The 17,498-nt window shown below is 42.8% G+C and overlaps 1 protein-coding gene across 2 annotated transcripts; it reads left to right on the top strand.

Moving 5' to 3' along the window:
* Positions 1-3,252: 3,252 nt before the first annotated feature.
* sncb (synuclein, beta) lies at positions 3,253-15,569 on the top strand. 2 transcript variants are annotated; one of them, XM_010900149.3, is made up of 6 exons: positions 3,253-3,416; positions 4,909-5,050; positions 8,956-8,985; positions 9,486-9,571; positions 12,511-12,594; positions 15,417-15,569. In XM_010900149.3, the coding sequence occupies exons 2-6, from the start codon at positions 4,930-4,932 to the stop codon at positions 15,447-15,449; spliced, it is 354 nt and encodes a 117-aa protein (XP_010898451.1). In that variant the 5' UTR covers positions 3,253-3,416; positions 4,909-4,929; the 3' UTR covers positions 15,450-15,569. The 2 variants fall into 2 exon arrangements, with proteins under 2 accessions (XP_010898451.1, XP_010898460.1); XM_010900158.4 differs by having other exon boundaries at positions 3,259-3,416; positions 15,423-15,569.
* Positions 15,570-17,498: the final 1,929 nt, after the last annotated feature.

Genomic DNA, 17,498 nt, shown 5'->3' with positions numbered 1-17,498 from the left:
CCATCCTTCGGGTCTGCAGTATAGTTTACTTTACAGTACCGTGAACAGCACTGCCTGGGATGCCATACTAAGTATAGCTTTCAGAACCATGGACAGCGTGAAAAGCGTCCCAACCCCCCCCCCCCCCCGTTCTGCACCTGCGAATCCCTGTTTTCGCACTTTGAACATTGTACAGCCTGGCTGTGGCAGTTACATTGGGGAGAACAAATATTTGATACAATGCCGATTTTGCAGGTTTTCTTACTTACAAAGCATGTAGAGGTCTGTAATTTTTATCATAGGTACACTTCAAATGTGAGAGACGGAATCTAAAACAAAAATCCAGAAAATCACATTGTATGATTTTTTAATAATTAATTTGCATTTCATTGCATGAGATAAGTATTTGATCACCTACCAACCAGTAAGAATTCCAGCTCTCACAGACATGTTAGTTTGTCTTTAAGAAGCCCTCCTGTTCTCCACTCATTACCTGTATTAATTGCACCTGTTTGAACTTGTTACCTGTATAAAAGACTCCTGTCCACACACTCAATCAAACAGACTCCAACCTCTCCACAATGGCCAAGACCAGAGAGCTGTGTAAGGACATCAGGGATAAAATTCTAGACCTGCACAAGGCTGGGCTACAGGACAATAGGCAAGCAGCTTGGTGAGAAGGCAACAACTGTTGGCGCAATTATTAGAAAATGGAAGAAGTTCAAGGTGATGGTCAATCTCCCTCGGTCTGGGGCTCCATGCAAGATCTCACCTCATAGGGCATCAATGATCATGAGGAAGGTGAGGGATCAGCCCAGAACTACACGGCAGGACCTTTTCAATGACCTGAAGAGAGCTGGGACCACAGTCTCAAAGAAAACCATTAGTAACACACTATGCCGTCATGGATTAAAATCATGCAGTTGACGCAAGGTCCCCCAGCTCAAGCCAGCGCAAGTCCAGGCCCATCTGAAGTTTGCCAGTGACCATCTGGATGATCCAGAGGAGGAATGGGAGAAGGTCATGTGGTCTGATGACATAAAAATAGAGCTTTCTGGTCTAAACTCCACTCGCCGTGTTTGGAGGAAGAAGAAGGATAAAAACACCATCCCAACTGTGAAGCATGGAGGTGGAAACATCATTCTTTAGGAATGCTTTTCTGCAAAGGGGACAGGACGACTGCACCATATTGAGGGGAGGATGGATGGGGTCATGTATCGTGAGATCTTGGCCAACAACCTCCTTCCCTCAGTAAGAGTATTGAAGATGGGTCGTGGCTGGGTCTTCCAGCATGACAACGACCCGAAACACACAGCCAGGGCAACTAAGGAGTGACTCCACAAGAAAGCTTCTCAAGGTCCTGGTGTGGCCTAGCCAGTCTCCAGACCTGGACCCAATAGAAAATCTTTGAAGTGAGCTGAAAGTCCGTATTGCCCAGTGACAGCCCCGAATCCTGAAGGATCTGGAGAACATCTGTATGGAGGAGTGGGCCCTGCTGCAGTGTGTGCAAACCTGGTCAAGAGCTACAGGAAATGTATGATCTCGGTAATTGCAAACAAAGGTTTCTGTACCAAATATTATGTTCTGCTTTTCTGATGTATCAGATACTTATGTCATGCAATAAAATGCAAATGTATTACTTAAAAATCATACAATGTGATTTTCTGGATTTTTGTTTTAGATTCCGTCACTCACAGTTGAAGAGTACCTATGATAAAAATGTCAGACCTCTACATGCTTTGTAAGTGTGAAAACCTGCAAAATCGGCAGTGTATCAAATACTTGTTCTCCCCACTGTATGATGGCTATGATTCTTTTCAGGTCAATCCATGTGTGATCCAGAGTTTAAGCGGATGGTATTAACTTCAACGTTGCCTAGGCCCAATGAGCTTCGATGTAATTAACTTCTCTGTAAGCCTATGTGATGTTTACTTCAGGTAGGGTCGAAGGTGGATTATATTAGAGTTACACCTGGGGCATTGCCTGCACGCTCATCTCATCCATTTCTTCTAATGTCACAGAAATCAATAAGGCAGTATCCTTTTACTGGGTGACCAGATGTCATGACACGTTTCTTTCCCATCCATTATTTTGTTTCCCTCAGTCACACATATACCAGAATTTAATTCCCAATTTTCACACAGTGCACAGACAAAACCAATTAAACAAGCACAACACTATATATTCCTAACGCACTAACCAACAGTATATAGGTAATGCACTAAATAAATAGTATATTGGTAATGCATGAAATAAACAATATATTGGTAATGCACTAAATAAACTGTATATTGGTAATGCACTAAATAAACAGTATATTGGTAATGCATGAAATAAACTGTATATTGGTAGTGCACTAAATAAACAGTATATTCCTAAAGTGTTATATAAACAATAGTATTAGGCCTATTCCCAACCCACCAAAAATCCAATAAATAACTAACACACTAAATGAACAGTACATTCTTCATTTACTTTATTCCCAATTCGAGGAGTATGTGCTTCCTCTTGCACATTCTGTAAGATGTAAGTGACGCTTATTTATTTCCGTACGTAACAATAGGATATTTAGAGTAGCCTATAGAGGTGGAAAACACTGAACAGAATAAGGCTGTTTTCTTTTCTTTTTTTTGGGGGGGGGGGGGGGGGGGGATAACTACTAATATTACAATTACTTGTACCACTACTACTAGGCTACTTACTAATTACTACTGCATGGTCGTGCGTAGCGAACGAAAATATTTACTCGTGATGTCATGTAAAGCCTACTCTATTTTTAGTCGTGAAGAGACGTCGGTCACGATGATGATAATCATGATGAGGATGATGTTTTGAGTTTTGCATTGACACTGTTAGGCTTTTCATTTGGTGACACAAACCCCAAATCAGATCTAATTAACATTGATCTGAGTTTAGGCTGTTCTTTCCATTATCTTCCAGAAGCATTGCATAATGTAGACTACAGTGTAGGATAGCAACGAACAAGGTAGAGCGAAATGGCAGAGGTACAGTAGCAATATTGTCCAAAAACGTACAGTAAGCTAGGCTCTATACGTGCTCCACAACGATGGCAGCAGAGTAAATACATTTTAAATGTAAAAGGAAGCAGCGTACACGACGACCTCTTTTGAATTAAAGCTAAGCTTATTCCCAGTTATCCACGTTTGGCCATCCAGGAAACGTATACGTTAAGTGTTTGGCCAACCAAAGAGGCAAGACTAGCCGGCGCTGACGTGTTGGAATGATCAATGACTAGGTGGATACGTGGTGGGTCTTCTCGAGCTGCAGCGTGAAGGGGTCACTCCCTATTGGTCCGCAGACAGAATCCAGAGGAAGGCCCACCTAGCGATCAGTCAGTGATAGCAGCTCGTGTTTAAGCGATATTTGAATCAACTGGCAATAGCGCTATACGGAAAGTAATATTTGGGGAAAAAAAGGTAAGATGACTTCTATAAGTGCATTTCATAAAATTTCTCGTGATAGTAGTGCTCGGGGTCGCAAAGAGAAAGAAAAATAGGATCGGAGGTGATATGGATAAAACAAATATCGACATTATAAAGGGAAGCTGTTATTAGGGCAGGGACAATTCTTACAAAAATATATTAATATTGTACTGTATTATGTAATTGATCTGGTATATTAAATACAAACAACACGTTCAATTCCATCTCTGTGAATTGGAAACCAGAATGAACGAAAGAGCAATTGTTGCTTTTATCTTATAAATTATACTCGACACGTCATTAACATAATGGGATTCAGGTCTAAATGAGGTAGTAATAAAGATTCCAATACAATGCGACCTTATTTATTGAAATATTTATTTTATGAAAATCGAGAAAAAAAGATGTTGTGCCTATGTTGTATTTTTAAATGAAAGGTTAGTCTACCCTGTCTGGAAATATACATATTTATTGACAAAACCTGTACACTCCTTGAATAGGAAGATATCGTGCCTTTATCGAAGCCTACCGTGTTTTCTCCCCTTCCCCCACATACGGTAGACCAGGCTCTATTAAATAAAATGAGCCTGTAGGCTAGGCTTGGTTATATTTTTACATCAGACTTCGTTGTTTTTGGCTCGCGCAGACATTGGGAGTACTATTACAAGTGAGTAATAATTAATGAGCGCGTGCACAATTAACCATTTCATTGAAATATGTTAACCTCTCGCTCTCAATCGAGCTCTCTTGCTCACTCGCACTCTCTATCTCTGTCTATATTCCCACCGGAGAACCATGGAAATAGAACACTGAAAGAGAGTTTGACTTTCGGTAGAATAACGGGCAGTGATAGACACTAGTGACCTGGGTGCAGACGACTACTGTGGAATGAAATGCGCTGTTTCCTTACATGGCTCCATTTCTGGTATCCGATGAAAATACCTAAAAATAGGGGAATGGATACAGATAGTTTAGATAAATGAGGTATACCCTATTAGACACGTATTTATATTTAAATTAATCAAAGCCTTACAACAACCACCTACAACTTCACTGACTTGGCCTAGGCCTACAAAGAATTCATAATTGATCTCCTCGCTTTCAGGACCATGAACAGTAGTCCTTTTGGTCGACATGGCTATCCCTCACGACGGAGTGTATCACTGCAGTAGGGCCAATGATAAAATCCCTCTTCGTTACAATCGATACGTAAAACAATCAATGAACTATTACCATTTAATTCCTACCTGTGCCATGTAGCTTAAGTGTTGTAGCCTATTCCATACGTCCCTCTCCCCAGCTTCAGGACTATACCAGATGAAGAGTTATCCCAATAATTGAAACGTCCTCTTCCAGGACCATGGACAGTTCTATTTTAAGACACTATGGATACTCGTTAGCGTGTAACTAGAAATCTACAATATATTACATACATTTTAGATTAGGTAACGTAGAAGGTTATATTTGGAATTTTTTCATTCCTCAGATCTCCAGGATCTGGGTTGAGATGGATGTGTTCATGAAGGGTTTGTCTAAAGCCAAAGACGGCATGGCTATGGCCGCGGAGAAGACCAAGGAAGGAGCCGCTCTGGCAGCCGAAAAGACTAAAGAAGGCGCCATGTTTATCGGTAAGAACAACCGTTATACCGAAATGAATCTGAAATGGATTCTCCGATCCCCACGAAGGTCCCCGGTTTCAATGTAATTAATGCATATCACGAGCGCCTGCTGAGCGAGCGCGTCGTGCACTGAAGCGCCCAACAGCTATTGCTTGATAGCTATGGGGACCAATGAGCTTCGAGAACGTTTCTATAGAAAAACCCATAATGCAAGGCTATAGGTCCAGAGACAATTGCGCGTTGCCTTGATTGGTTGGAACAGGGGTGGGGTATTTTTTGTCATCCGTTTTACTATGATAGTATGACTTTTCTTTGAAGTTGTTAATGCAAAATGTATCCCTCACTGCCTAGATAAACTGCATTTTCTCTATATGAAGGTATTTTGTATGCTTTTATGGATTATACAGATGTATGTAAGGATGTTTGGCAGTGATGTTATATGAAGGCCCCATATAATCACTCAACCAAATCAATACCATTACTGACCCAGTGGGGACAAAGTAATGGTAAAACTATTCTCTTGTGACACAAGGCTTGGTTCTGGGTTTTGAGATTTTGCTCAACATATCTTCATATCTTCATCATGTATGTCTACTAACAGCTCTTCTAACTTGACCCACATGGGTAATGCAGCTAGGAGGTGGGAGGTGGGGGAGGGGAGGGGGAGGGGGCATGGGTGCTAGGGGTGAGGACAGCATGCTTCAGTTTAGCCACATGTCAGTGTATCCTCTGAATTGCATGGTGACAGATTGTGAGTCAGTGTGTGTGTGTTTGTGTGTGTGTGTGTGTGTGTGTGTGTGTGTGTGTGTGTGTGTGTGTGTGTGTGTGTGTGTGTGAGTGTGTGTGTGTGTGTGTGTGTGTGAGTCAGGGAGGGACAGTGGGAAACCATTTCCAGGGGAGCCCAAAGAGGACTTCTAGAACTGTTTAATTGGCTGTTGACAGAGGAGTGCTGAACAGACTGTACCTATAAAGTATATTAATCCATGAGTAGGTTGTAGGACAGTAGTAAGACAAATATAGCTACAATATAGAATAGTATTGATTGGTGTTGGATATCACCAGCCAAAGAATATGCTTTAAAGTGTAGAGTATTTATTGTATGGATCTGACATGATCAAACCAAACGGCTTCATCTGCTTTTCTCAGGGAAGTATGATATGTATACTATACTAGTCTTCTGGCACCCTCTAGCTTAGTAACCTAATCTTAAATTGGTCACAAGGGCCACAGATTTACTTCTGTTATTGTGATGTGTTTCACTGCTCTTACATCCTGTCTCAATGTTTTACAGACTTAGAAAAAAATTCACAGCCTTATTCTCTATTCTGAGGCTCTCCCACTCTCTAGTGACCCGAGATCCAATTACCCCAGATATCTAGCTGGAACCACCACGCAATCTGTCTGTCTGTGCATCTGTATAACACCACCACCCAATCTGTCTGTCTGTGCATCTGTCTAACACCACCACCCAATCTGTCTGTCTGTGCATCTGTCTAATTCCACCACTTTGTCTGTCTGTCTGCCTAACACCACCACTTTGTCTGTCTGTCTGTCTAACTCCACCACTTTGTCTGTCTGTCTGCCTAACACCACCACTTTGTCTGTCTGTCTGTCTAACTCCACCACTTTGTCTGTCTGTCTGTCTAACACCACCACCTTGTCTGTCTGTCTGTCTAGCACCACCACTTTGTCTGTCTGTCTGTCTAGCACCACCACTTTGTCTGTCTGTCTGTCTAGCACCACCACTTTGTCTGTCTGTCTGTCTAGCACCACCACTTTGTCTGTCTGTCTGTCTAGCACCACCACTTTGTCTGTCTGTCTGTCTAGCACCACCACTTTGTCTGTCTGTCTGTCTAGCACCACCACTTTGTCTGTCTGTCTGTCTAGCACCACCACTTTGTCTGTCTGTCTGTCTAGCACCACCACTTTGTCTGTCTGTCTGCCTAACACCACCACTTTGTCTGTCTGTCTGTCTAGCACCACCACTTTGTCTGTCTGTCTGTCTAGCACCACCACCCTGTTGTTCTGACTAGCGTGAACATCTTTCTCATCATCATTACAACACCACATATCATACTACCCTTTCAGACTAGTCCTGTAACGTAGCTGATTGGTCTACAAACCCCTTGCGACACTGCTGCTGTAGACCGCCCACCCAGTCTGCAACAGAGGACAGGAGGGGACGGGTGAGGAAGGGAGAAGGGAGGTGGAGTGAGGAGTGGTCAGGAGAGAACTGGCGAGTAGGGGAGGGGATGAGGAGAGGAGGGGAGAGTAGAGAAGTGGGGAGGACTTACTCTTTAGGATGTTCCCTGGATTTCCTAACTCCTTAAAACACCTTAAGGATCGCATGGACTTTCTTAAGATGTCTACTGCTTGCTGGGGACTTGAGCTATCATAGTAGAATACTGTTAGTTTCAAACCTTTCATTAAAACTCACCGTTTTTGTTTTTCCACCATTGCAGAAAGAGCTCTAACAAAACCAAAGAAAATAAGAAAGTATAGAGCTCATTCATACGTGTCTGTTTCCACCAGGACTTCACAGTAGAGTATAGCTCCTTGGCTTCTGCCAGGACTTCACAGTAGAGTATATGTCTTTGGCTTCCACCAGGACTTCACAGTAGAGTATAGCTCTTTGGCTTCTGCCAGGACTTCACAGTAGAGTATAGCTCTTTGGCTTCTGCCAGGACTTCACAGTAGAGTATAGCTCTTTGGCTTCTGCCAGGACTTCACAGTAAAGTATAGCTCTTTGGCTTCTGCCAGGACTTCACAGTAGAGTATAGCTCTTTGGCTTCTGCCAGGACTTCACAGTAAAGCCTTCCATTCTGCAAGGTTTTTAATTGAACCAGCTGCTTTTCCTTCCATCTATCTGAATCTCTTAATTTCTCTTTCTCTCTTAACATCTCTCTCTCACTATCACTGTTTTTCTTGCTCAGGGGCTCTTCTTTTCAAAGAGATTTATCCTTCCCCACCACTCCTCTTTCTCCTCAGCTCCATGGTCAGTTAGTGGCCCTCGGGGGACTGGAAGAGACAGTATAGCATTATAGCAGTAGTTTTGTTGAATTGGTAAGCACTAACGACAGGATCAGACAGGCAGTAGGACTGTTTGGACCGCACACCAGATGGGCCAGTCTGTTGATATGCGGCTGGTCCACTCTAAACTGGTAGTTTTGCTGTGAATGAAAGAGGTCTTTCAAACATATGTCATTTTGGTAATTCAGATTTTTCGAACCGCTGGAGAGCATTGTGACACGAGAGGCTACATTTCCATGGCAGTCATGATGTTATTAATTGCATCCAAGGCAATAGATGCAGTAAAGTGGACGACGGGACACCTCCGTAATTTCACATGTTGGGGAAAGGAATGTCGTGGGGAATGCTGATGATTCTCCCCACCAACCCCCAGCCAAACTAGTCTACATTTAGGTTAGCTATGCTAGCGTGCAAGTATGCACGTGTACACACGCTTGCAAGTATGTATGTATGTGTGTATGTGTGTGTGTATGTGTGTAGACATATGTTGAAGAACAGGAGAATCTCACTTTTAAAAGTTCATGTTCTGTTAAGATATACCAAAATACAGTCCCTTTAAAAGCCCTCCTCAACTGAAAAATTGCTTAGTGTGACAACATTGTCTTCCTGAGGAGTTTAAAACGGGCCAATCTGCAGTCTTGAGAAGGCTTATCTTGAGCTGGCAAATCATTAATCTATTCGTAACATTCCAAAACAGAAAATCTGCATTTTAATATCTTTAATTAAAAACCTTTTCACTTACACTGAAATTACAGACTATTTCATTGACACCTGGAAACACTGGGCAGTTACTTTAAATGTTCCTAAGGTGTGAATGTTGCTATTTATCAAAATATAGATAAAGTAGTATTTAAAGGGGATGACATGTTTTTCTTCCTCTGTAGGTACCAAGGCCAAAGATGGTGTTGGGTCAGGTAAGATACTATTTACTCTTAAATAGGTGATATCACCTGTTCATTAACAGGTAATATCACTGCTTTAGTGTTACAGGTGATATCACTGCTTCATTAACAGGTTATCACTGCTACAGCTTAACAACAGTTCCCTTCTATAAAGTGCTGTATATTTTTGGCTAGGACCAAATCAGAAGAGCTCTAGTCAAAAGCAGTGCACTTTGAAAAGAAAAGGCATTTGAGAACCGTGTTAGTCACCTACCAGTCACAGGGAAGTGATCTGTTTCTAGTCCAAACATCAAAGGGGATTAGACTGGTAATGGCCAGCAGGGGTACTAAAGAACACAAGGTGCAACCGGAATTTGACTTCCACTTTTAAACCAGCAAATGGTGCATGGGGCCTGTCACATTAAATATACTCAGTTTGGGTTAGATATCTTACTCAAGTAACAATGCTATGTGTTTTTGTGTATTTGTGTGTGTGTGTGTATGCATGTTTGTGTGTGTGTGTGGTGTTGCAGCTAAGGACCTTGCAGGTGGAGCCATGGGGAACATTGCGGCAGCCACAGGCCTCGGAAAAAAGGAGGAGTTCCCGTCTGACATCAATGTATGAATGTCATGCCCCTCACACACAGACACACACACAAAGATGGACATACACACAAAAATGTAAGAACAAATGTAAAAAATAAAATCATTTAAAAGCTTCCTGTTCTAGGGGCTAAAGGTTAGCACAGTTAATTTATCTGGCTAGCCATGTTGTGGTCACTAGTCTTGCAGCTAACATTAACTACCTAGCCTTTCAGCTAACTTTAACCAGCTTGCCTTAAAGCAAATGTTAACCAGCTAGCAACACATTCAAATATCATTCTGTCAGTTAGCCAGTGAGTCTGTCAGTTATTCAGTCAGCCAACCAGTCAGTCAGCCAACCAGTCAATCAGTTATTCAGTCAGTCAGCCAGCCAACCAGTCAGTCAGTTATTCAGTCAGCCAGCCAACCAGACAGTCATTCAGTCAGCCAACCAGTCAGTCAGTTATTCAGTCAGCCAGCCAACCAGACAGTCATTCAGTCAGCCAACCAGTCAGTCAGTTATTCAGTCAGTCAGCCAGCCAACCAGTCAGTCAGTTATTCAGTCAGCCAGCCAGCCAACCAGTCAGTCAGTTATTCAGTCAGCCAGCCAAACAGTCAGTCAGTTATTCAGTCAACCAGACAGTCAGTTATTCAGTCAGCCAACCAAACATACAGTCAGTTAGCAAGTCAATCAGTCAGCCAGTAATTTACCCTAGAGCTAAACTTGAGCCATTGATAGGCCTGTGAATTACTTACTACAGAGGTTAAATTTAGGGCTGAGTCACACATGCATTCTGCTTTGTGAATGGAAATAAGTACGAAAGAAGGTCTTGGGTTTCTGGTGTAGCACTTAGAACATCACGTTGACACAATGCTGGTAGCAAGACAACCCAAGACCTGTGGTGGAGCTCTGGGGTCAGTCAGTCAGCATCCGTGTCCAGACAGCAGAATCCTCTCCCCACCTCCTGTTCTCTCCCCTCATGTCCTCCTCTCTCTCTCCTCCACTCCTCTCCTCCCACTGCCGCCCCCGGGCGACCTTGCTCAATGTCATAACAGTCGGTTTACTATCAGTTAAAAGACAGTAAGAAACAGGTTATATGTATGTGTGTGTGAGAGTGAATGTGTGGCTGAGGGAGGTTATATGTAAATGCCTGTTTCCTCAAAGATGGTGGGGGCTGGGTTGATTTCCTTGTTCTTTGACATTGGGACTAAGTGTTGAATTAAACCCAGAAAACCTCCACACAACAAGTCAGCCATGTGACTCATCCTCTTTATCCCCAGTGAATACTAGCCCTTGACCCAGCATACTGTGTTCTGGTATTACTCACCATATAGACATCTTTATAGCCACCTCGTCAACCTGACCGCTGTTATCCTGTCCTGTAACTAGTACAGGCTCCAGGTCTATATTAACCCCAGCCAGGCCTGGTCTGTATTAACCCCAGCCAGTCCAGGTCTATATTAACCCCAGCCAGTCCAGGTCTATAGTAACCCCAGTGAGTCCAGGTCTATTTTAACCACATCCAGGCCTGGTCTATATTAACCCCAACCAGGCCAGGTCTATATTAACCCCAGCCAGGACTGGTCTATATTAACCCCAGCCAGGCCAGGTCTATATTAACCCCAGCCAGGCCAGGTCTATATTAACCCCAGTCAGTCCAGATCTATATTAACCCCAGCCAGACCTGGTCTATATTAACCCCAGCCAGTCCAGGGTACCACTACTACTACCATCACTAATACAACAAATACTACTAGTACTACTACTACAACTACTACAACTACTACTACTACTGCTACTAGTGCATATTATATTACTACTACTGCTTGTACTACTACTACTACTACTACTACTACTACTACTGCATATTATATTACTACTACTGCTTGAACTACTACTGCTACTAGTAGATAAATACAGTAATCTAGTTAGACTTCAGAGTGCTGTAATCTTGTGTGTATTCAGAGAATGCTTGGTCAGATTTGCTTTAAACCATGATCGCATGCTCCTTGAGGCTGTTCCAAAGAGTCCAGTCAAGTCAATTCAATGTGACCACTCCAGTGCCAGCAGAGGCTGAATGTGGGTCCAAAATTGCGCTCTTTTCCCTATATTATACATAGTGTGCTGGAGTGTAGTACACAGTTTTAAGGCAGTTGCGTGTTCAGAGCCAAAAGTACTGCCCTATAGTGTAAACAAGGGTAAACTTGGAGACCCATTCCTTGATAATAGGATTTGCGGGCGATCAGTAAAAACAGAACGGCATTCCAAATGCCACCTTATTTCATCAGAGTCCTGTTGAACAGTAGTGTACTATAAAGGGGATAGAGTGCAGTTTTGGTCTTAATAGAGTATCAGTGACACAGGGATTATATCCTTCTCTTTACTGTGACCTAATTGTCCTGATTAGTGTTAGAGTTAGCAACTATATCCAGGGGGTGGGGTTTAGTAAGTGGTGACATGTCTTGATGAGTGTTTGAGTTAGCAACAGTATCCAGGGGGTGGACTTTACTTGAGGGTGAAAGGTCTTGGTGAGTGTTAGTTAGCAACAGTAACCAGGGGGTGGGCTTACTTGATGGTGAAATGTCTTGATGAGTGTATTGCCTGGCTCTGTTCTTAAGTTATTACCTGCCTTATCTGATACATCTCAATGCAGAACAGAGCCTGTCTACTAGGTGTAGTTCATACTCCCAAACTGTAGTCCGGTAGGCTGGGTAATTTCCTGTTATTATCAGGTATCAAAACTACTGTACATACACAGTTACTCTTGTAAAATGTTATAAATCATCTCAAATATAAAAAAGGATAAATACATGAATTTATATAGTACATAAAATGAGAATAGTGATGTAAGATCTGTTTTTATTTTTACAATTATTATTAAAAAACACATTTTTATAACGTTTGTGTGTGTGTGTGTGTGTTTGTTTGTTTGTATATATGTATGTGTGTGTGTGTGTGTGTGTGTGTGTGTGTAGCCGGAGGAGTATGGACAGGAAGCCATGGAAGGAGCGGCCCAGGGAGAACAGCTGGAGGGAGAAACATACGACGAGAACCAGCAGGTAGGAGGGACCACACATTACACACACTATACACACACAATACACATGTAGAAAAGACACACTACACAGAAATATACAGTGGAATGATATGTGTGTGTTTGAGTGTGTGTGTGCGTGTGTGTGCATGAATGTGTCATTGTGTGTAAGAGGCTGAGTTTTTTTGGGGTGAGGCTTAATCTGAAGCCAAGAAATCAACAGGGAACCAATGCTGAATCAAATAATTTTCTCGGGGACAACATTTTGCATCAAAGAAGCTTGTATAGAAGTAACAGTTCAGGATCAATTTAGTGGTTTATTCACTGTAATAGTATTCTGCTTCTGCATTAATAATACAGAAAAAAAAAATCCATCATAGAAAAAAGGATGACATTTAAACTCTCTGTGAAATTGCTCGTATAATTCTGAATGTCGTAATATCATGTTTCATGAAGATCTTCCCCATCCTTCCTCCTTCCATTTCTCTGGCTTCTCTACCTTCTTTCTGTTGCTCTTCCAGCTTTCTTCTCTCCCTGGCTCTCCCACTCTCTCACTTTCTTCAGTCCTCTCGCTCCCTTCCCCTGCTCTACATCGCTCTCTTCTTCACCATCCCCCACTCCTCTCCTCCCTTTCCTCCTCCCCCTCCGTCATCTCATCTGTCGCTCTCTGATTCATTCCTCCACCATCCCCCCATTATAAAGCACTGGGATACAGCACTAGCTGAATGGGGTGTGGTGGTTGTGGTGATGCTGACGTCAAAGTTGCAAGGCATTATGGGCAGCGTCAGAGGATTCCCTGCATTGCTGTGAACATGTACTTCAGTGTCTCTGTAGCTTCAAACACCATCCCTGCACAGGGAAGCGGTTGTTATGTGTATCAAAATGATTACACGGCCATTGTTTTTCAGGGATTCAATTGTATGAAAGGCAGCCATATGTGACCAATAGAGGCTGCTAAAAGATGCTATACTTGGCTGCTGAACTAGCAGAGAGCACTGCCTCGGCCATCACTGCTGTGTCCTTGTGGCTGCGGTTACAGCTCCTGTTAAGTAGCACTGCCCCCAGGTGGTGAGAGGGAGTCATGACACAGGAGGGATACTGATAACATTATTGTGGGGGGAATATGCTGGTGTGGGGTAGCATCGACCAGGTCTCAAACCGGGGCTCCAGCACACCCAACACTAAGGCGCTCGCACCAAGACGCTGTACTGATGTTAGTGTAATGTAAATTGTCCCTGTGCTATTAGGCTAATGGAGAACACCGTGTCCTCATTACCATTTTCATATCATATCCCAGTGCCCCCATGGCAGTGAAGGGGTCATTAGATGGGACCAATTTTGGATGGGGCATTAAACAGGGTCCTGACTCTATAGACCCCATGGCAGTTATGATAAGAGGAGGGGTGTTAAACCTGGGGTCCTGGTGATATTTCCAATCCAACCCTCATACCGCCAGGTTGAAAACATCCCGTATAAAACGTATGCGCGTATGCAATCAATTATGTAAGATAAAAGCGTCAACTACATTTCTGTCTGGTTAGATACATCTGGTAGCATGTCTGGCAACTTCCACTCCACTTATGTCGCCTTCGTTATTCAGCCTGTGTGAAGTCTGTGAGACCAAAATGCCCACACCTCTCCCCAGTGGTGGTTATAGTGATTTGGGGGTCCTTGGCAAAGACTGGTTGAGGCCCCAACATCATCTATTTTGTACCTTGTTGTCATTATCAAAGCCAAACTGGCAACATATTGAACAAACCTTCTTTCTTTACCATTGAATGGAACAGCCACTTCCAAAGACACTTGCATTGCTGCCCCTTTCAGTAGAGTTAAAAAATCCTTACAAAATCTATTAGTTACAAAATTATTATCTGAAGGGTACATAATGCCTTATAAGCTACGACTACAGTGAGGCACAAAGCACTTACCCAAATGTGCAGTTTCTTAATCATGATCAATCAAGGGCGTTCATATACCTTCCTTTTCTCACTATGCTGCATCTTTCCTTATCTCTTAGCTGGGAGGGCCACATGTACCTGGATCAGACATTATATTCTGTGTCACTACGCTGTCAGGGAGGGTAAACATCAACATTGGTTATTTGTGATCAGCAGCACTAATTTGTGGTTGCTATCGCAGCCGTAATCAACATTGGTGCCGTTATAATCGAAATGTGTGGTGTTTGAAGAACGTCATGATGGAATTGAATCAGAGTCTTCTTAACCTCCGTCTGGTGGCCGTTCGTGATGTTCCAGGTCAGGGATAGCACTTTCTTATGCGACTGTCAAACCGTCATATTCAGTAATAGCCTCAGTCGTTAAGCTATTCACATATGACACAAATAGTAGCCGCAGCCACTAAGCTGCTACTGTTATGGACGCTAACGTTATTTTCCTCCTTCTTTCTGCCCCAGTCAACCGTGAATGTTTCATATTTAAAAAAAATTGCTGTCCATCTCTTGTGTAGTGTAGCAGGCTCAGGCTGAGTGAGTAAGCTACCTAACATCTTTTGGACTGCTGCGTGAGAAACAATATAGGAGAGACCATTTGAGTCCAAGAAATGGGTGTTTGGTCTCAAACATAAATAATGCATTAGATGGCATGATTTAATTTGAGTATCATTTTGAGTAAAAAATCTATGTATCATTATATTTTTATCAGAATTTTCTATGGCCCTGGGCCTTCTGGGGACATAGGCGGCTGTCTACCTTGCCTAATGGTAGTGACCACCGCTGCTTCTCTATGTGTAGAGCATTGCTTTTGACCTGTGTTTGTGCGGCCCAGGTAGGTCATAGGTTGCCATTTGTCTTCCTCTCTCTGAGCTTTGTCCCTCTTGCCTCTCTCCAAGGAACAGAGCCAGGACTACGAACCAGAAGCATAAAACCATCCTTCCAAATCTCCATCCAACCAGCAGCACAATAATCACGTTTACTACAATAAAAAGGACAAATGCTGAAACTAATAATAAAAAAATAAAAATCCCGTTGCAAAAAAAAAAAAGTACAAAACCAACCAACCATACAAAAATGTTCTTCCTTCTTCAAGACAAATGTTTTATGATGATTGATCGATACTATATTGTAAATGTCATGTTACTTCTCTAATTGTGTTGGGTTGGTGTAGTTGTTTTCTTGAGGTGTACAAGACTCCGGTCCACACCCATGCCCTCTTTGTCTCGTTCCCTTGATTCCCTCCCAATGGAATGAGACGGCAGAGCTGGGCTGGGCCGGGCTGGGATGTGATCTCTTTGTGTCTTTCTGTATTTATAAATGTGCGATTAGAATAGATGTTTTATTCTCATCTTCCCAACAACGATGTTGAGAGTGGAAGAAGTAAATTATGTCCGGCTGCAAACTGATTACTATCGATGATGTTATTTTACATGTGGTCAAATGCCTGTCGGTGGGGTCTCTCTTGCATTTACTTTTAAAGCAAGTTGTTTATTTAATGTTTTTCAAGTAAGAGTTTTATACATTGTCTTTATAGTTGCTTGTGAAATGTATTTCCGGTGGATTTATGTGTTAGAAATTGACAAACTGTACATGTTCGTGTGTTTGTGTCTACTGCAGATTTGAACACGTTAAAGTCAGTATATTATGTCTTGAAATCATAACGGTTGTCATATCAATGTGTGCTTTAAAGTGCAGGACTTGTCAATATTAAGGTATATGTGTCAAGCCAGACCAACACACTCTGTAAATAAATTAAAAAGTGGACAAAAAGAAACAGTGTTGTTTGTTTATTAGAGCATCAAAATGTAACCAGGTGTACAGTACATCTCCCAACGTGTTGCAAGACTACAAAACACACTCACTGTCCCTCTCTGTCCCTCAGACTTGCTCTGTGTCTCTCTTTGTCTCTCTCTCTGTGTCTCTCTCTCTGTGTCTCTCCCTCTCTGTCCCAATCTCTCCCCTTTCTCAGATTCCGTTGCGTGTCTGTGCCCCGATGTCGAATGTGTCTGTGCTGATGTGTCTGTGTTGTTATGTGCAACAGACGGAACATATTGTTTTGAATCTGCTGACGTCTGGCTGCCATAGCTGGGATGCCTGTCTGATCTGGTCTGTTTTGGGGGGTTTTGTTTGGCTAATCCAGCCAGTTGGTTCTGCAGCCTCAGGCCTGGCGGTGTCAGCCTCTGACTGGGGGTATTAAACTGCTCGTCTCTGGACTCCCCACACTGTCCCTCTCACTGCTCCAGCCTGGACACGCCGCGATCCGGACACTTCCAGAAGACCGGAAAGAGACAGTGCACGAAGGACCGGGGAGAAGAAAACACCATGACCTCTTTTAAGAAGTCTTTTGAAGGCCTGAAGGGATCTACCCAATCAGCTGCCAAGGGGGTCACAGAGCATGCAGGTGGGTTTGATGCTATTAGCCCTATCAGACATCACACAGGGAGTCACAGAGCATGCAGGTGGGTTTGATGCTATTAGCCCTATCAGACATCACACAGGGAGTCACAGAGCATGCAGGTGGGTTTGATGCTATTAACCCTATCATACATCACACAGGGAGTCAGAGGACTTCAGCAGTAACCACGTGGAACGGACTTAAATCACTTTCTGTTCGACATGCGATTAGACAAATGCCATTGAACGCACACTTTGTTAGCTCAGTGCATTTGCTTGACGAACTGGAGTATAATTCAAAACAGAAACTTTTGGTCTGCACTTTGAAAAACATCGGTCTAATACACGTTTTCTGTATCCAAGGCAATAATGATAAATGATATGCTGCATATAGTCTTCCAATGATCACATAAAAAAAAAAAAAAAGGTTAATATGTTCATAACCATGTCGTAACAGCTGACATTATGTTGTAATCACGACCAACGGTCATGTCTGTGCCGTGACTCCAGTCCAGGCAGCTGAGGAGGCTGTACAGCAGGTGGCAGAGTCCTCCAAGGAAACGACCAATATAGGTAGTGTACAC

The sequence above is a fragment of the Esox lucius genome, chromosome 4 (genome assembly GCF_011004845.1).
Source record: "Esox lucius isolate fEsoLuc1 chromosome 4, fEsoLuc1.pri, whole genome shotgun sequence".
NCBI lineage: Eukaryota > Metazoa > Chordata > Actinopteri > Esociformes > Esocidae > Esox > Esox lucius.
The sequence above is the reverse complement of the archived record's forward strand: the minus strand, read 5'-3'. Positions and strand labels throughout refer to the sequence as shown.